The sequence below is a fragment of the Strigops habroptila genome, chromosome 1, assembly GCF_004027225.2.
Source record: "Strigops habroptila isolate Jane chromosome 1, bStrHab1.2.pri, whole genome shotgun sequence".
NCBI classification, from domain to species: domain Eukaryota; kingdom Metazoa; phylum Chordata; class Aves; order Psittaciformes; family Psittacidae; genus Strigops; species Strigops habroptila.
This window is the reverse complement of record NC_044277.2, coordinates 119,486,458-119,507,678: the sequence shown is the minus strand read 5'-3', so window position 1 is coordinate 119,507,678 and position 21,221 is coordinate 119,486,458. Positions and strand designations below refer to the sequence as shown.

Genomic DNA, 21,221 nt, shown 5'->3' with positions numbered 1-21,221 from the left:
CAGGACATACAAGTAGTCCAGTAAAGGCAGGGAAGACAAAGGCCCTTTTCCAAGGCAACAAGACACAGTACAACACATCTTGGTCTGTTACTCAGAGAAGCGTCAGGCTTTGAGGAAGGAAATAAAGAGGGGAAACTCTGTTCTTGCTGCTGTGGGGAAAAAAGCAACAGAGCTTCCAGAGGCAAAGAGAGTGGCTCAGTGTTAGCTGAGGATGCAGTTGTTTCTGTAAATCAAATAATAATCTCTGATCTCTCTCAAAACTCTAAAAACTAGAGAAAACAATGGGTACTTCAGAATCTCCAGTTCAGCTTTCCCCAAGATAATCCCTCTTTCACAAAGAGATTTGCTACACATTAAGCAGTCCACCATGAATCAATCAACACAAAGCTGATTTTATTTCTATTTCTACAGCAGGAAAATACAAAGCTGCTCAAACAGAGGAATCAAGTTTTAAAATCCTGAGACCTGTATCAACCTTCATTCAGTGCTTACTTGTATCGTCTATTATTAGTGTAAAGCACCAGACGTTCACTAGAAGATGAAAACTCTGAGGAGTTTGGAACTCATATGCTGCTTTCTGTCTTCATTATTGAGAGCTCCTTTTTCAAAATACTTCAGATTGTAGTGCTCTCTTACTTCAAATGTAGTGGGAATTTCCCCACTTATATTTCCCCCAAACATCTATTTGGTATAATCCCAATAGCAAGAATGAAAGATCACTTATAAATATAGCCTGATAGAGGCAGTCCTTCTATTTCAGAAACCATTATCATTAAGAAGCATTATCACCTAGGAGGATAGTGTGGTTACTCTTAAGTACACAGTTAAGTGCTCCACTGGCATGAAGAGCATCAGTGGACTACCAAGTATTCTATGTGTTACTACTAAGATCACAAATCCAAATCTCCCATAAATTCTCCATTCCCAACACCCCATCTCTCAAGTATGTTTGCATTGTTGAGGCATATTTTAATATTGCGTAGTTCCACCTAAGTAAGGTACTACTGCTTGCATTGTTGCAAATGGCTACATTATTCTTAAAAGGGGTACTGTCACCACAGTAAATCCCATAAAAATAGGTAGATTTCACATAAATTGTTAAATGTCTTAACTTTCCTGTTACAGTAATCTCAAGTAGCATTTCTTTTATACTACATATAACTTGTACTACATATAACTTGTGAACTTGTAAAGGCTTTTATCAACCTTACAGCTGAGCTGCAATTGTTAACTGTATCATGTCCTGAAAACACTGGAACACAGTTCTACACAGCACTTCTGCATCAGTCTTCGGACAGGATTTCCAGGAAGAACAGGTAGTAACAATCCTATCAATACAGAAAACAAGGAAGTTACTACTCTTAGTTCTCATGGTCTAGGATAAGTCACACAAGTTGCCCTGAAATGTGAAATTATGGACATAAATCCTGAAGCAAATTGTCACATAAATACGCTATCTCAACATTCAAAGAGGACTCAGATACCTCATGCCTTCAGAACGGAATGCTGTTTATAGATCTTGAAACTAGACACTTTAATACCCATTTCTACATAAACGGTGACAGAACTTTTCCACTTATATTTGAAAATACTGTGAATTATATTTCTTCTCTGCAACTAGCTCAAGGTTTAAAGTACTTTTTTTTCTATTTACCTAATAAAAGGTAAATCTTTATTTAGTTATATTTATCTTAACAGAGCCATTGATCCAAGTATAAGTGGTTTGCATTCTTGGACTGAATCAAATCTGCACACAATACATATTTAGCTTTAGGAAGAAGTCATTCAAAAACATCTAAATCACAAAATAGGAAGTTACCTCAACATCTTATAATCAAAGTAGTTTATCAGATTTTATAAAGAAGCAGTAATTTTTGTCCACAAGACCAATAAACCAAGGTTGGATCTTTCCAAATCCTACCATTTTATGAGAAGTGAAGCCAAATGTTTTAGCTTCTCCTTGTTACTCAGAGAGGCCTGGTTTGAGTCAAGAGATGTGTGTCACTGCCAAGAAGGAGGGACAGTGTGCTCACCTGTCCTCTAACAGGTCTCGGTCAGTTGCTACTTTTTAAAACACACTTTTGCATGTTACATTTAACTATCTCTAAAATGAAAGCTTATTTTAAAGTAACTTCACCCCTTTTGCTCCTCCCTTCTTTCACCTTCCCCACACTTTTCTTTCTGCTTATTGTCAGTATCTTGGTGCTCACTTCACCTCCACCATTCATCCTTCCTCCTACACATGCTTTCCCAGAACGTTAATGCCTCTCTTCTCGTGTACCTCGCTTCTCAACCTTTCCTGACACATTCAGCCATGTTTCTTCTGTCCTTTACTTTCCTCGTTCTCATTGTTAGCCGCCTTTCTCTTTGTGACAGAGACAGAACCATACAAAAATGAAATTATGTCTTTACCTGTCATCTCTGATGGAATAAAAAAAGCCATAGCCATGAGGTACCATAGGGACTGCACATCCAGTAAACCTCATGTAGCCAGCCAGACTAGTCGAAAGAACAAAATTCCCACCTCCTCCGCTGTGAAAGAGCACAAAACAAAAGCAGCACTTTAAAAGTTAATTTAAAACAAAGTGAGTTTTACAAAAAAGTTATTTTTTTATAGGGATCAAGAAATCAGCATGCGTATGGCCAGTGTAACAAAGACCTCAGTATCAAAGGATACTTCCTGCAGGACAAGATTCTGAATTACCTAGCTGTGAAGGCATTATCCATGTAAAGCTCTGGCACTGGCAGTCCTTGCTCCTGTGCTATGAGGAGGAGACCCAGAAGATGACGATCAAAGCCTGTCAAATAAATGCCAATACTGCATCATTAACAGCAGCATTTCTGGTTTTCTGCTTCTGGTCTGGGTAGTTCAAATACCATCTGAAGGACAGGTAAGTAGCATACAAACACACTTCCCAAATATCTGATCTAAGAGGCTTTCATCATTTTCAGCTTGCAACACTGAGCCCAAATGCAAATGAACTAAGTAATATAAACCCAGCACATTTCCTGTGGAAAAGAAAAACCAAGAAAACTTCCATTTCAGCCACGGAGGAGGAGTTCCATGCAGTGAAACTGGCCCAGTGGCAATTACATGGGCAAAGTGTAAAGGCTTTTAGGGCCACAACTGCCTAGATAACTCACCAAGTAGGATGGAGAGAGTATGAGGGTTCATCAGGTGATTATTTCCCAGCTACTCTCTCATTCACAGAGTAGCTTACCACACTAACACAGGTGGCTTAGAATTTCACCCAGATCTCTCCTCTGCCTCAAAAGGCCTTATTTCCCACTTTCCAGCCAAGCATATATTTGAGCAGAAGGTATACTGAAATAAAGTTTAGCTGGGCAGAAGAAGTGAACTAATAGTCAAAGTGAACTTGTATTCGGGGTACAAGAAAGGGTGCAAGGACTAGGTTTTAGTTCCTCTCCCCAAAATTGAAGTATAAAGTGTTAAGGGGCAGTTTTTACTCGCATTGAAAACACAGAGACAAAGAAAATGTATTAGCATACACCCTTTCCAGAAAAGGTATCCCCTTTCCAGAAAAACAGATTTTGATCCCAGAATACCTTTTCCATTCTCACAGTCTTTCCTCATTTTATTGTGCTTTGCAAATGCCTGATGCATCAGCTGCAGTCGTTGGTAAGTCTGTAAAGTAGGGCAGACAGGATTAAAAACCAAACAACTAAAACCCCAAAACTCAAACAAAATAAAACCACAGCCACAATCCAGATGAGTAACAATCAGGAATCACAGATCAGCAAGTTCTTCCCCTTCACAGTTTCTAGCAATTTTAGATAGAAGAAAATGGAGAAACTTGAAATGTACATTAGAACATCTCTCAAACTATTTGTCCCAAATCCAAATTCCTTTGTCAGGAGAACTTGCCCATTTGTTTTCTGTGTCTCTGTTACTCTGATCACTTTTGCACTGAACAATATCTTACAACGCATGGTCCTTCCCAAACAAGCTGAAACAATTGCAAGTAACCACTGTGAACTAGAGTAATCAAACCCCAAAACTTCCTGCAGTACTATTTATTTAGAAGCACGCTAGCTTTTGGCTGGTGTAGTTGCATTTATACCATTCACCATGCCCTGAACTGGTCAGGCAGTTGGACTAGATGATCACTGTAGGTCCCTTCCAACCGAAATATTCCATTCTATTCTATCATTTTTTCCATGACAAAAACAAAAAGCAAACCAAAAAACCCCCAATTAAGAAAATCTGATGCAAAAGCAGAAAATAAAAAAGACCCTAACTAAAAAATACACAGATGCCAATTGCATTCCAAAATTTTCTTTGCCAATTGAAATACTACTTCCACGACAGTAGTTCTGTCCAACATCATGGGTTTTTTTCAATTTTATATTGAAACTTACATATTAAAACCAGAGAGAACAGAATGAAAATGTATTTTAGTAGAGGAGGCCTAGAGAAACATCTCTAGACACCCAAGATCTGGAATTCTGCGATCTTGGATCTTACTAGCTCTTTTACTACTTAAGACACAACCTTTACCCTTTTATTCATTACACAAGAGGCTACAGCAGAGAATGTGAAATAAGGGCAGCAGCCACTCCATTTCAATGAAAATCAAGCTACTAAGGTCACAAAGGGCAAAAGAAAAGTTGAGACAAAAGGACTTTTTTCTGAAGTACTTAACTTCAGGTATTTTCTAGTACCTTAAAGGCAGACTTTTAAGCATCCTAACTTCAATACTATTGAACAGATTTAACACTTTCTTTAAGCCTCAAGAGTTCATCATAAAAAAATAGCAACAGGAAGATAATTGGAGATGCTAGTTAAAATTACAAAGATAAAAAAGCTACAGTTAGTGTTGGAAGTAACAAACCTCTACGTGTATTATCCACAGAAGTGTGTAATTGGTTAGAATATAACTGAAGTGCAGGGAAATAAGAAGAATCCATATTTGCAATAGGAAAGCAGTTTTCAATAATGGCTAGAAATTACAATATTAAAGCTGCAGCACATGCCAAAAGAAGCCAGTGAAGACCAGGAAAATATGCTCTTGAAGACTATAACTATTGATCACACATACTCCCTGACAGCTATATTCCTGTATGTTTCTTAGATGCATTAATAACATAGAACCTTTGAATTTCCTATGGATACGGAGCCCTTTGTCTCAAAAATCTTCTCGTTGACTCATTCTCAGGCTCTGAGAAATGTGCAGAGAGGCCAACAGAAAGAGCTTTAGTACAGCTCTCACTTGGCAAGTAAAGCACGACAGGCTTTGCCAGCCAAGCACCAGAGGGTAGTTGCTGGGAAAAGAAAAGGTCACCAGTTCAGCTATTCAGAGACAAAACCTGGAATACATCCCTGTTGCCACTAGGACACAAACAGATTTCAATCTGCTGTGAGACGCAACTATTAGATTAACATTTCCTGATTTCACTTGAAAATTAAAACAACAACAGAACCACTCCACAGGCAGAACACATTGGTTCCAAAGCAGTTACTTTTTGAGGTGTGGGAAAAAAAAGAAAATCGGCATGAATGTAACTCAAGACACTTACATTCTCACAACCAAAAGGTAAAGAGGACAGAAAACCAAACAAACCCACACATGACAGCTCACCTCAGTCACAAGGACCAGAGCCAGACTTCACGCAACCCAACATTTGAAATCTGTCTCAGTGGAAACAGGCCTACTCCCATTAATGAGACAACAGAAAAAGGTGTTTTAAGCAGCTCAAATGACAGGCCTTCTAAATACATGATTAAAGAAGGATTTCGCTATTTACACTTTCAGAAGGATCCAGCATGGACTTGCACCATTCCACTGCTTCCATAGTACATGACCTTACGGTCTCTGTGCGGCCATGATAGAAACGCCTAGTCATGGCGGTTTCGTAACAGCAGCCTGGGCTAAGAAGAAAAATAAGGGAAGAGGATCTCATTAACTTAATTATTTGCTCTCTCAAGGAATAAAAAAAGCCCTGCCAAGTATCTCACACATCTAGATCAGTTACAAGTATCAGTAAGACACCAATTTTCTTCAAACTGTGTGTCTGAAAAAGAGCCACAAAGGAAGTCTACAAGCTTTTATGAGCCAGACGACTGAAAAAGTGCCAGTGCTATAATTATACCTTGAGAAAGACTGTGTTGTCATGGCTGTTTTCTGCAGACTACAGATCTACCAGCCTCTAGCATAAAAACTGAAATAATGCAAGCTTCAGTTCCATTATCTATTTCCTTAAAGAAACCATCTACACCATCCAAAACCTCAAAAATTAGAGAGACACTTGAAATAAGCAGTGTGTCCCAATGTTCAAGTCCTTCTCTGTTGCATGCTGACACCCACCCAGCTTTTACCTGGAGAATCCCCAGCCCTATGACAGTCTACTATTTAATATACAAGTTACATTAAACTTATTTGTGTGTTTAGAACAGACCTTACAGAGGCTACTTTAGTCAGACAATAAATCTATTCCAGTGTTCAGCAAACTGAGATCTACCAGCCTTTCTTATGATGAGATACGCATCTCCAGTGATTAAGCATCATGCTCATGTGACAAAACCCTTCTCTTTCTCTTTCAGAAGCAAGCAATACTTGCCAGGTTAGTTATGACTTAGACAAGCTATAATCAGTGCTAGTTAGCAAACAGAAATTTGGGAACACTAATGCCACAAAGAATGCTGCCTTTTACCAGTAATACAAAACAAAATTACACACCCAAAAATGCAGCACCAGGCATTTGGAGGGTTGCCATCTGTATCTCTATTATTCTGCCCTGACCTTCACATCTAGTGTTGCTGAAGAAAGTGAGGCACTGATATTTGTGTGACTTTTTAAAGGCATGGAAAAACTAACCATTTTACTGATGGCTTTCACCTGCTGCACCTTCTCCAACTGAGCAACTGTTTGACATTAAAGAATCGTGACCCACTGTGCATCTGGTATTTGCCCAAATATTTACTGTACAAAGTACAGTATTTAAATTCATGGGCACAAAGACACCATTCTTCTGAAGCCAAGGGTACAAGCCCCATGGCAGAAACTAAAACCCTATGCAACTGTTACTTTAACAAAACCTCACTTCATTCGTGTATCACTGTAGCAAATTACATACTGGCATTGCAAGGCCACTGCATTATACCTCCAGATCCACCCCTTTACTCAAGAAACTAGTTTTTTATTCCTAATCTAGGTAATTTTCTTACCGTCCATGGCATTTGTAATAAGCAAGCTGAATGGCAAGCTGCACAAATGTATCAGGATGAAATCTCTTCTTTCTAAGCAATGCTTTGCCGAAGGATGTGAAGGCATAATTCACTAGGTTCAAGTCAGACACCTGTTGCACCGAGGGAGGAAAAATCAGAGAAGTCAAGAAATATGACAGCTTGGTCCACTTGAATAAAACACGCACAACATAAACCAACAATGTAACAAATTTAACCATGGTGTTAAGTCCCCTGATATTCATTGAGTAATCATTAAGATGTTAATCCCTGTTCTCCAGCATGGAGAAAGACCAGCTAAAAACATGTAAATAGAATGGAAACAAAAAAAAAAAAAAAAAAAAAACAAAACCACAAACCCAAACAACAAATCAGTGACAGTTAAGAAAAGCAGCACGGAATTCTACCTTTTTGTAATAGAATTCTTTAGTATACCCGATTTCATTTATGATTTTTTGATCCACTGTGAATACAAGTTCCTCTGGCCATGGAATATCCCTCACTTTATCTGATCCCTGCAAGGATGCGGACAGAAAGAAAACAGGAAATGTTATCCATAAGAAAAGGCACAGTAACTAATAAACTTGAAAGTTTAAAGAATAAATACCTTCCATTTTCCCTCATTTTCAATAATCTTCTTTTCGGCATAATGCATCATGGAAATTAAAGCCATGGCGTCAAAAGGAGAATGCTAGAATCATATAAAACAAGATACCATGTTATTTGCATAACAGCTAGATTCCTTTTTTTCCCCTAGCCCACTCTTTTACCTGCAGACCAAAGCTTTACAGCACAACGTTGGACTTGTTTTTCTAGTTCTGCAATGCATACAGAACTACTGTAAGTCCACCCACTGTTTCAACTGCTTCCTGCCAGGCCATTGCAGACAGGGAGGCACGACATGCCACTGTTGTGGAAAAGTAGATTTGGGGCACATGTAGGCCCTTCTGGCCACTCGATAATGACTTTAAAAAAAATCTGAGTTCAAAAACCAAAGCTGTTCAAATAGCTACATCATACAAAGAGTTAATTTTAAACCTGCTTGTGCAATGTACTTTGTGCCTCTGGAACTCCCTCATTAAATACTTTTAAAAATAAGATTATGATTTCAGATCCCATGATCTTAATTCAAGTACGGTGTAATACCCAACACTGTGAAAGCTTTTGGAAACTTGCCAGACAAGGTGCCTGGTAAACCAGGCTATACTACGGAGAAACACATTGAGCATTTAAAATTACTATTCTGAAAGGGAAAACGGAAGTAAATAAATACTTGAAAGGCTCATACAGGGGGGGGGAGATTTCAACTTACATCACAGAATGCACTACAGGTTCCATTGGAAAAGAATATGCTATTGTAGGATTTATCTCCCCAGCGTACAGTTGGATCACCTGCTAGCCCCATCCTGGTAACCTAAAGCCAGAAGTTACACACTGTGGGTTTTAAAAATCCACTGAGCACATTGCCAACATCTGTCAGCTAAACCAAGCCTACACTAAGATGGTGAGTCCTCCTAAGAGATAAGAAACTTTCATCCAGTTGAAGATGAAACATGATTATAAGCCCCAAGTTTTTAAATTACAGCGTGATAACAAGTGACAAACTGTATTTCTGAGGACCCTGAGGCATAGAGGACTAAAACATAATGAAGGTAGATTTCAGACATTCCCACTTCCAACGTCCTAAAAAATTCAAACTATTTAAGTATTCAATAAGAAGCATTATATGCGTATTTATCTGCTTCATTTTCTGTGCTCTGAAAGAGCAAGAAGTGCTACTTTCGCATATATGCAGAAGAGATTTTTATGTAAAGACCACCAGTTATGAATTATCAAAAATCCTTAGCTACCTCGGTTTGAGTTTTCAGGCGTTGCATGGGGACTAGAATCATCAAGACAAACCGTAAACAAACTTCTCTGAATTTTTTCCAGAAGAGTTAAGTTCTTTGGATCAAGATTAATCAAATATTCACGTAACTGGAAAGCATAAGAAGACAAAGCTAAGTGAAATTATGTATTTCCAGTGATCACAGTGCTCTTCTCAGGAATCAGCTGTTGAAATATTCCCACCTCTGCCCATTTTGTCCTTTCACTGCTTGTTAAGGACTGCCAGTCCTGGTCCATTCTGGTTTCACTAAGGCATGTTTCCTGTATATGTGTAAGTTGCCTTTAAGAAGATTTTCAAAAACTGAAGTTAGCAAAGAATATATGGAGAGAAGGTAAAAGTCACGTTTTAATCTCTCTTTTTTGCCAAGCTGGAATTTTTATTTCACATTCACAAGCTAATGTGAATCTTCAGGGAGCACAAATCAGCTCCCTCAGATTCTACGAGCAGTTGAAGACCTGTTCTGTTCTCAGTCATTAATGGTTATTTCAAATTGCAGCTACAAGCACAGTAAAAGTTTACATGTAAACAAGCATTGTCCTAAAGTGTTATTATGCACTTAATTTGAAACTAGATTTAAGACTTCAGCAGTACAGATAAAACTTTCCCAAGCAGCAGGCACCTGCAATACTGCAGCTTTACAGCTTTTATAGCAACTAGCAGATTAAAAGACAAAACTTCCACTCAAGACAAACCCTGAATTTAAATCAGAACAGTAGCTACAGTACATCCTAGATGTAGACGCTGAACTACACAAGAATACTTCTCTTACTACCTTTTCCTTGCATTTTCCCATTTTCCCTTTGAAGAGCTATTAACAGCTCATTTTTAGATTGTAAATTCAGTTTTCCACATGCTGTTCTTGGTGCTAAAGAAACTCCACAAATTACAAGTGCTTAACATGGCTTGTCCTTTGTTCTGGCACTCTTGCCCATTAAACTTCACTACTGATCAGCAGTTACACAGTTATCAAAAATGTAAGACAAAAAAAAAAGAGCGCACCAAACCAAAACCAACCTGCCCTTTCAATAGCAAGCTTTAGGGGTTTTTTTTTTTTGCCTGTATTCCAGGTGTTCACTTTTTTTGTTACTTGTTTGATCTAACAGGTACAACTATAGAAATTAGAAATACAGATGTTGAACTATCTTAAGTATTAAAATACCAGACTTTCAAAAAACAGTGATTTATCAGCTTCTTTAACTAGTTTTCACCTTACTCAAGGATTTTGGCCATCCACCTTTTACCAATTTTAACTACAAGTCTTCTGTTCTGCTCTACAAATAACACTTTGACAAACGCAGTAAGTTATTCCTAGATGAAATGCACAACCCTTTTAGTAAGTAGATGCATAAAGATCCAAAAATCGATCACAAGATACTTATGCTGAAATTACCTCTGTGTGCAAGTAGGAAACCTTGCGGCCACAACTGCACTGACAATTTGAAAAGCCAGCACCTCCATATGCTACTGGGACATAGGAGACACAGCATGGAAAAGCTTTAAACATTGCCAGTTGCACTAGTACTGAAATTTAGTATTTGAGGAACCAAATTCTTTCTCTCTATTCCTTTGCAGCAGCTCAGGAGTATGAGAGAGCCACAACCATGGCTGGTTGTCACAGGTCTGGTGCAAAGACAAGAAATGTAAGTGAAATGCTGCTGTACTGCTGTGTAGCTAGCAGGAAGTCAGTCAGTGTAATCTATGATTCTGGACTCTGCTACACTCACCAACAGGAATGCTAGCCCCTCTGTTCCAGAGAAAATTGATCACACATGTATTAGATCTGAATCAATATGATAGTGGTGCTTTATGTTGAATAATGATTAAGCAGCAATGAGACAATTATCACTGTGGATTGCTCCCGAAAAGGAATGATGTTACTTACAATCCTAAGAATTCCATGCCAAGAAACTTCACATAAAAGTGATGTTTCCTACTGAAATATCTTAATTCAGACTTTCTACATGATGTTCTATGAGTGTATCACAACAGTACATGACCATCATGCCTCGTGGCAAGAAGTTGCCATCCATGAAATAAAAATTTACTCAAATCTGAACCCTCAGCTAGAGGAGAAGCTGTAGCCTCTCTCACACCTAATTCTTTGGGGCAGAGGGAATAGAAAGACTCTCTTTTGTTATGTAACTTAAATAGGACAACTCATTTGAAACAAGGTAGTTTGAAAACCTGAAAATCTCTGGAGGTGTCAGCATACTGCCTTCATGTATAGCATCAAATGCAAACACTCGACCTCGACACAGGACTACTAAGTGAGATGGGCATTCACCTTCAGTCTCTGAAATGAAACAAAAAACAAAACATGAAAATCCATCTGTGGGGATAAAGTGAGATGCAGGAAAAACAAGCAAGTCCTGCAGACCCTTTTTGTTGGTTTTTTTCATTCAAAATGAGGCAGACTTCATACAGTTAAAAACAGGAAAGAAAAAAAGAGTAACTTTTGAAGTTCAATTGCAAATCTGAAGACATTTTTAAAACCATCTGAGAAAATATACAGAAAACTACTTTCATTGTTATTAACTACTTCAAGTCATTGTCACTACCCAGCAGCAAGTGCCATTTATTTGTCTATCTTGTAGGCAGGAACACTCTGCCAAAATGAGTGTTGCTTGCTAAAAGCTGATGGAGCAACATTTCTCTCTTGCATGAGTTTTATTTGTTTTTCAAAAGGGATGAATACAATGCAGCAAGCCTGCTGCTGAGACACTTCGCAAATGATCCAGTCCTTCAGTTGTCAGTGCTCATGCAACCAATTTCAGTTATCTTGAGCAACCACCTCAAGATCGGAGGTGCACTACCATGTCAATCAGAGCTGACGCGCACATGCAAATCTGTAAAAAGGGAACACTGACACACCAATTTGGCCACTATACAGAAACGCAGACGGCACTGGCCCATACTAGGCTAGGTATGTTTGCATAGCATCACCATCTATCTGGAAATAAGACTAAATAAAGTTGGAAAAGATTCTGACAAAATCCAGATGTTAAACCCCCCCTCAAAATGTGGCTACATTTTCTCAAGTTGAGTCACTGTGGTACAGCTCTTCTAGTCCAGTATTGTGCCCTGGGAAAAAAAGAAAAAAAAGCCCAAAAACCCAAAGAAATGTATGCTACTTTTTCAGTATGTAACTGAACAGGCATCCACACAAGTCTTAATCTATAAAGCTTTCACATTTATCTTTATGGTCCTACTGTCTAAATCAGATACCACAATTCAATAGATACTGGATTAAAGACATTCTAGAGTGAGGATCTGTCATTTCATACAAACCTTATCATCACGAAATTAATTTCTAACATAAATCAGAAGGGATGACATCAAGTTCAGTTACTTTTGGTAGCATCCTCCTAACCTGAGTTGTCTGAAGCAAGGGGTAGAATTAAGTTTGAAACTTAACACAGATGAATTAAATGCCCGAGATCTCACTACAGTTGGCAGAGATCTACCCAATACACTTACCATCTAATGAACTCATGTGCTCTCGTTAAAGCATCTGCTGCAGGCTGAACCAAATAGCTCTCCAGGTTCCACTGATCAGGCTCTCTTGGCTTTTAGTGTGGTCTCTGACTCCAAGTTGACACTACCTGTCAAATTTTAGGTGCTCTATTCTGCAGTCTGTATACTACTTCAAGTGTTTAGACCCTATCAGTTCCCTCCAGAGCCAAAGGAGAGAAACAAGATCCCTATCCAGATGGCGATTCCTTCTATCTATCTCAAGACACGCGCAAACCTTAATGACCCAGAAAAGGCACGAGTGACACAAATGGTACCTCCCCAGCATAATAGCTTTGCGTATTAAGTGTGATCATAACAGAATAAACTGAATTTCCACCATTTGAATGTTTCTTCTATGTTTTGGTATTTAAACTGACTCTTCGACTGTAGCACTAAGACGAAACCCTTGAAACTTGCCTCCAGGCTTCATTTTTTCATCATATCCTGTGGTATGGAGATTTCCTTACATATTTTCTATGGAACAAGGACAATACCTTCCTGAGTCTTACAGGAATTTACATCTCCAGTGCTTATCTAGAGTGATAGTGCCGAACAACTCTGGATGCATCAGAACTTGTGTGGGAGAGGTGTTACAATTTCAGTTAGTCAATTACTAACACTACAGTACTTGTTAGTGGAGGATGAATAATAACAGTACACTCTTACTCTAGCTCTTGATCCTGCACCCCAGAAAACCTGGAGTTTAAGAGAATTACTTCAATCAGCATTAAGGAGTACTTTCAAGACTGAAACCAGAAGAAGCTGACCAAGTCAAGAAACAGCACAATGATAAAAAATAAGTAAGAATTATTCCAACAGGATGCACAAGAGCACACTTAAGAAATGCATTCTGTGGAAAAAGATGCAACTAGTAATGATGCTGATATTCTGTCCATATAATACAAGGAATCCACCCACATGTGTAAACCCATGGAATTTGTCTTTTTTCAATTCTTAATGTTGGCTTACTTATTACAGGCATCAGGCTGGTAACATACAATTTGAAGCAGAGTTTTCTTTTAATCTATTGTATAAGGACTAAATATTGGACCAAAAAGGGCATTCATAGATTAGGCATTTTCTTTGATTCCTTATATAAGCACTCAACGAGTATCTGATTTAGATCTCGAGGAAGCAAGTATTTTATGGTTAAAATGACCACTCCACTAGCCTATTAATACAAAAGCATTTGTTTACCAGTTTTAAAATAATTGTTGATTGAGTCCCTGGTAATGCCAGGAATTTTGCAAGTGCAGAAGAGCCTTTGGAATTGGCTCATGTCCAGAACAGCATCCGCAGATCTCTCGACAGGCACCTTCTCTCTGCAGTAAACAAACGAACAAAAATTAAACAAGAAAGATTATAATTATGGAAGTAAATCAAGGCAAGACAAACCCATCTTTTACTGCAAAACATGAACATAAACATATTTTTGCAACTAAAGCACACATAGACCATTAGCATTTTAATAATTATTTTTTCCTTAAAGTCTTACGTTCGCAACAGATCCCAGAATTTCAGAGTGTGCCATATATTTATAGATGCTCTTTCTATCTGAGTGCCCTCTTTTGGTGGCCAGCAGGTTTCAATATAGGGACCAGGGCCTGCTATATTACAGTGTATTTGCGTTGATATGCGAAGGTCAAGATAAGCCACATTCAGCCACCAGTCCTCCAGCTGAAAATGAAAAATGTCTAGCATCAGAATTTTTAGTCATTAATTCTTTAATAATCACCTGGTTATTCAACTGTTTTAACTTTTTTTTTTTTTAATATTTTGAATAGTAGCTCCTATAAAACAGAAGGCAGGACAGTGGTTCAAAACTAACTGCTGAGGGTAACAACATATCTAGCTCTTCTATTGTCAAGCTTGAAATAAAATTCAATACTGCTTAAGACTATTAAACTGTAAATTATGATAAAGAGTTCTTCCCCAATACCCACCATCTTAAACTCTTGCAGATGTCAGCTGTGGCTGATGCGAATATCAGACAGATTACTCCATGAAGAATGGAACAAAAGGAGATTTGTGTTGAGAGAGGATCTGGGACAGACAATTCCTAATGTATTTTTTCTATCTTCATCTGAAACCCCCCCACTCTGGAGTGTGTCATGTTAAGATTTACAAAGTTCTAGTGAATTCCGCTTGGTGACAACCCCCCTTATATCCCTTTCTTTGTTGAAAGGCAACTTTAAAAATGCTACCATGTAGCTTCCTTCAGGAAAGAAAAGGATAGGGACCAAACTCCAAATTCCATTTTCTTTTTTTTGGGTGGAGAGGCAGGGTGGAGAGAGGAGAGATGGAGGTGATAGAAAGAGATTGACAGACAAAGCATTCAAAAGCTGGCAGGTAACTTAACATTCCAGTTAGTGAGTTCTCTTAGCCACTCAACCTTGGGAAAAACAAATCACACATATATGAATGAATGTGTTCATATCCATAGGCAAAGCGGCAGATATAAGGAAGAACCTAAGATTAAAAAAAAAAAAAAAAAGCTAAATGACTCTCTAAATTATATCCTGAACAACCAACTTTCCAGAAGTTGAATTATGATTTCTTACTTATCTAAATACATACCCAATTCCTTCTTGTTTTAGCTCTTTCCAGTAATTTCTGATGCAACTCTTTCCCAATCCCATTTTCAAATTTTTTAACTATATCCTCAGTTCTTTGATATTCTTCTTGATTAAGAAATGGCTTCACTGTAAAAAGGAAATGTTTTTATTTTAAAGACAACTGCATATATACTGAGATTTATTTCAAAATTCAGATATCCACAGGTTACAGAATGGATGAAAATACTCAACATTTATATTTCTAAAACAAATATTTGAAGGAAAAACACCTTTTCAAAAATCCGTAAATAGATCAGTGTTTTCTAATGAAACATAAATACATATTTTCAAATAAATACAGATGTTAACAGATGAAAGCAATTGCTGAAAACCTGTTTAAGCTTGACCCCATTGACCACTGTCCTATCACTACAATCCCTGATGAAGAGTCCCTCTCCAGCATCCTTGTAGGTCCCCTTCAGATATTGGAAGGCTGCTTAGAGGAACCCTTCCCAACTTACCTGATTTTACGACTACAGGGCCTCTTTTCCATTTAAAAACTATGTGATCAGCAGCACTATTAGGAAGTAGCAGAACTCAGCCCTTTTCTCACTAGAGTTCAGTGAAATTTCTGTCTTGCCACTTTCTCCAGATCCCTCCACAGACCTGGTCTTCCTTTAAGCATGAACAAGAAGCACCCCATGAAAGACACCTTCAGTTGCATAGTTAAGGAATCCTCTGGAAAGCTGGAACTTTGGGTTTTCATACTCTCAGGTCAAGTCCAAGCTTCCAAGTCTCAACCTCTGCGGTGAGCTGAAAGGCTAAATAACTTGGCTACGGCCACCTTCTCTGCTCAAGGCCTACCTTTAAAATAAGATTAGTCATTCTGAATCCAAAGCAGAGGTAGCTACTGTAAAGCTCTAACAAGGCACCTTCCAAAACATACTCTGTCCAGCTTTTCCAGTTGATTGGCTTTAAGCAGACATGTGCTTTACCAACAGGTATCCTAACTGATGTTAAGTGCCTGGGGTCCTCATCCCATCAATGAAAGACAGGAGTTTCCAAGGAATGATTCACAGCATCTATGAAGGGTCATCTGGAGGTTCTGAATTTTTCTTTAGAAGTGTCTCCTTTCCTCCACTCACCTTCACAGACTAAACAAATTACAAGCTTACGCAATGAGAATCACAGAGCTAGCGTCTAAAACTGTACATGTTCTGGCTATAAGTGATTTGTACAAGGGAAGACAGGGGCAGAACAACAAAAACCAGACTAACTTTCCTCCAACCTCCAGCAAGACTAAAGGAGATCAACAATGATGAAGTTATAGAATGACTTAAGTACAAGGAAGTAACTCAGGTAAAAAAAGGACATGTGATAAGGTATTTGTGAAAACACAGTTCAGAATCAGAAAACAAATTCACTATCAGATTTTATCACTCCATGAGAGTGTTATTTATTAACTTGGAGAGTAGGGATTTATGAAACTAAGTTCTAAACAGAAATTCTGTTATTGCAGGTTCACTACTACAGCACAACTTTAGTTAATCTGCATTACAACAAAAAGAAAACATTTTTTGACATGCATGCACATACAGCATTTTTTCCTCTAAAACCACCATTTCAACATTCTGCACCAAAAGCAATGATGTAAGGAACACCACAGAAAACTTATTACCATTTACTGGGCTATTTCCACTACACTCAGAAGAAAAGGGAACTCAAGAGTGAACTTAACTTCTACTTTGAGAAAGGGAAATTTTGCTGCAATATGTTTCTGCTAAGGAGAGAACTCACAGTCTTACTCTGGTAGCATTACACGTAAGATGATAAGATGCAAAGATGTTCCAGAATAAAGCTCAATGTCTCCAAGTTCTGAAAACTACTAAAGAAACATGGGAAAGTAAAAGTAACCAAAAAATTAACTTTCCTAGATATCCAATTCCCTTGAAGAAAGGCAAATAGGGATTCAATGGCAACTCTTACTCAAGTTGCTCTGGACACTTATTTCCCATTTTGAAACTGAAAAAGACCTTCTGCATTTCTAAACTTGCCTGGATCCCCCACCCCAATTACATCAATTGATAAAATCTGCCTCTACAAATCACGAACACCTTCAGACTAGCCTGGTTACAACAGCACATGCCATGCTACTATAACAATATTAAGTCATTACCTGAATCAAGGTATTTACTTAAAGATTCATCAAGAGGAGGTACTGGCAGGGAAGGCAGAAAATCTTGGTACTGAAACGTTCGCTCCTCAGAGGGTTCAAGAACTTCCTTCTCCATGATGTAGATCTGCAGCACAGCATCAACACACCATTAACGAAGCCTGAATGAGACGATGTATCTTGCCCCCCCCCACCCCCCCGTTTCCCCCTGCCCACCCAGCCATTTACACAGTAAAAGACACGTATCGAGGAAGCGTCCCCTGACAAAACCAGGATCGAAAGGTTCTTGCTGGCCTGAAGTCACAGGAGGCATACACACACCAGTGGGAAACTACGACCAGGCGGCTATTGATGCTTTCTCCGGGTATGTCGCGATTAACGAACTCGAGGCCTGTCGCTTTCTTTCCCGACAAGAAGCCGGCCAGCCCGGGCACATCCGCCAACCGAGCTCGGTGGCTGCCTGGCGAAAGGGGAATCATCCGCGCCACCACGCAGCTCGCCGGCCCCCACAGACCTCCCCACGGCGGGGCCCGGCCGGGCGCCGCACCCCTCCTGCCGCAGCGCTCCCCGCCCGGCGGAACAACGGCCCAGCCCGGCCCGGGGCCGAGCAGGGCCCGGGGCCGCCACCGCGGTGCTCGCAACAGCTCAGAGCCCGCACCGCGGAGCTGCCCCGGAGAGGCCCTGGCGGCCGGGGCTGGGGAGTAAGGCGACAGCCAAGCCGCCCGCACGGCCCTCTGCCCCGGCGCCGCGCACCCCTCGATGAAAGAGACCGGCGGAAATCACCGCTCACCCCGCAGAGCGCCGCTTACCTTGACCTGCACAGATTCGCCGCCGCCTCAACCAGCTCAGGGCGGGCCCGCTTTCACCTCTGCCCCCATTACATGCGGAGCCTGAAGGAGGGCGGGGCGGGAGGAGGCGGCCGGAGCGGCAGTGGCTGCAGGGCCGCAGGGGCGGGAGCCTGAAATGGCTTCGCCGCCGGCTGGGCTCCGGGCGGGCCGTGGGTGCCGGGGTGGGATGTGACTACAAGAAAGGAGGGAGCGCAGCTCACGTTCCTTGTGGGCTGTGGTTGTAACCCCGGCGGCAGCCTGAGCCCCGCTGAGAGCCCCTGAGTCCCGGCTCAGGGGTGAGTGGCCGGGCTGCTCTGTGGGCGGGGAAGAGCTCAGGAGCCTGCGAGGACTCCCGTTTCTGTGGAGCAGGTCTGAGTGGGTTTCTGTCCCGCCTGTTAAAATGAGGTGTGGGATTGAGGCTTGTGGGGTGTGACTTGCAGCTCTGGAGGAGTGGGGGTAAGCACAAACCACCAGCAGTGAGACTCCGTGCGGTCTGGAGCGTTCCTCACATCCTGGAGCAAACACTTCACCACATGGCAAAGCACCACTTGGACTGGGAAAGCCAAGTGAGACCTGCCCAGTCTCGCTTGCCGAGGTTAATGTTAAAAAGGTTAAAAGGTCTCTAATTTCAGAAACACCCGCCAGTACTGCACTTTAGCGCACTGAAGGAGTCTCTGCCTCCTGCATGTGTACGTAGGTGATGTGTGACTGAGTTATGGCTCAACCCAGAGATTTCCCCCTCTCCTACTGTTGCTGAGGAACCTGGTTGCTCTGAACTGCTCCCAAGCCCTGAGGAGCTGATGACTAAAGACTGGCAGCTCAGACAGGTCTTGAAGTAGTAATAAAAGCAGTTCAGTGTGACAGCCTGACATGCACCTCCATCTCCTGCCGTGGGGGCTATCTGCATCATGCAAGAGTCTCTATATGAAATAGAAGGTTTGGACCAAGCTCGAGGATGAAGCCTGGTGCCTATCACTGCCTCCAGGCAGAGAATCAGGACCTGCAGAAACCCTTTATAACCCCGACAGATTGTAGACCCTACTGTTCACGTCCATCCTTATAAGGCTTCAGACATTTTTGCTACTAAAAGCTGTATAAGGGCTGCAGTTTCCTATTGTTTCCTGTTCCCTTGCAGGAACAGTAGACTTAACATCCCTCCCTTTTCATCAAAGGTTCCTGTCACACATTGTTTTTTAATACTTAATGTTTGCTTGATCCATCTCACTGATTTCCAAGGGGGAAAGGTCCAAAGGCAGCTTAGAGATTAAAATCAAGGGTAATCACATCTTCATCTAAAAATCTCATTAGTAGCCTGTGCAAAAGAACAAAGGTATAACACAGTTCTTCCTGAAAAAGTGCAGTTTAACAAAGGGTTTGTATTAATAGTTGCTATTTCTAAGTGTATTTAAGATTTAGTTCAGGTTTCAGTTCACAACTCTAAGTCTAGTTTTGAATGAGTGTAGCAAAGTCAGCATGTGATAGACCAAACTTGCAATCCTACAATCTCTCGATTATTCTTGCCACTTGTGAGAGCCTGGCCATGGAGCTTGTCTCAAACACCGCTTACATTTCATAGTGTGAGTCAGAGACAGGAAACTGAGCTTGTCTCGGGCACAATTTGCATTTGACCATGGAGGTCTTGAGCATAAACGAAGCAAATAACAAGGATGTTGGCTCTCGATACTGTGTAGATAGGATTGTTCTGACCCCTTTGTTGAAAGCTGATGAGCCTCCACAGGAATGTGAAAGGATGACTCAAGGATGAGCTGACTCAGAGGATGGAGTTGGAAAAGCAGACACCACGATATGGGGGACATGGACCATGCAGAGGACCCTCAAGAAACCGCAGCTTTGGAACTGTACGTGCTCACTAAGCTATGCCCATTATCAGAGTAATGGCCCTCTACGCTTTGTATGCAGATTATGGAGGACACCCCAAAAGAACATGAACATAAAAGTGCAGGGCTCAGGTCAGAGGGAGAGCTCCCACCACCAACGATACCCTCGTTGGTGAGAAGAGGACCAATGAGACATCGCTGGATCCACGGGTGGTGATACTTCTCTCTCTCTCTTTTCTCCCTTTCTCTCTCTTCTCTCTTTTTCATTGAATAGTGACTAGATCTAAATAAAAATGCATTACATGGGACTTGCTGATCCAGTTAAAGTAATCACTGTTGAGTTATTATATCTAACCACATGCCTTGTATTTTGTATTAATAAATCATAAAACTGGTTGGTTGGTATTGTTTCACCTTAATTCAGTACAAGGGTATCACAAACGTGGTCGTTGGCCCCAAGGGGAGGGAGGTCGTCTTAAACGACTCCTTTCAGGTCACACCACCACTGAAGCATTGGTAATTGGGAAATACCAATGACTGCTGTTTCATATTCTGTATTGCAAATGGCAAGTTTTTAAAATGTTGCTTTAAAGTTTTTAGTTGTCGTTATGGGAATTGCTCTGATGTTATCTGAGTTGGGCCCTAGCCAAAAATTTTCCATCCACACATTTTAGATAACACTAACACATTCTAATACCTTGTTCAGCATGTAGAGATGGAGATAGGAAGGGTTTTATTTTCAATTGTTCTTCATTATTGTACTTGCACAGGAGCACACCTAGCCTAGGTGCTGTGAAAGCAAAGTAGCTAAAATAAACTGTTCATCTGCTGAATTGCTCCTTAATCATGTTCTTCTGCCATTCATAAAAAGAAAGATTATTATCTAACTGTACATTTTTAGAGCAGAAAGATTAAGGCGAGAAGGTGGCGTAATAGGGATCACTTCGTCTCCTTTCTTCACTTTCTTTTGGCATCAGTTTTAAAACATTTTATGTGACATCACCTGCCACGCTCAGAACAAAATGTCGGCATTGCTATACTGCATTATCACTTGCAGCTTATGTGAACAGGCCTTTGTTCCTTGACTTCTTTTCCTCATTCCGTCTGCAGCGGTGGCACCTTCTGGTTGCTTCCCTCTTGCTACACGCCTTCGCTGCCGAAATGGCTTCTCATTACCTATCTCACTATTTCTCCTTCCCTGGGCCACTTTGTTCAGTCACCTT

The 21,221-nt window shown here is 40.5% G+C and overlaps 1 protein-coding gene across 1 annotated transcript; it reads right to left on the bottom strand.

Moving 5' to 3' along the window:
• Positions 1-371: 371 nt before the first annotated feature.
• CROT (carnitine O-octanoyltransferase) lies at positions 372-18,557 on the bottom strand. The gene is given in 17 exon segments (XM_030496929.1): positions 372-1,328; positions 2,413-2,532; positions 2,705-2,798; positions 3,568-3,646; positions 5,767-5,890; positions 7,187-7,317; positions 7,612-7,719; positions 7,812-7,895; positions 8,517-8,638; positions 9,055-9,181; positions 9,275-9,371; positions 11,277-11,385; positions 13,803-13,927; positions 14,101-14,282; positions 15,183-15,307; positions 17,337-17,460; positions 18,143-18,557. Coding segments are annotated over 16 exon segments (1,863 nt in total). The 5' UTR covers positions 17,452-17,460; positions 18,143-18,557; the 3' UTR covers positions 372-1,207.
• Positions 18,558-21,221: the final 2,664 nt, after the last annotated feature.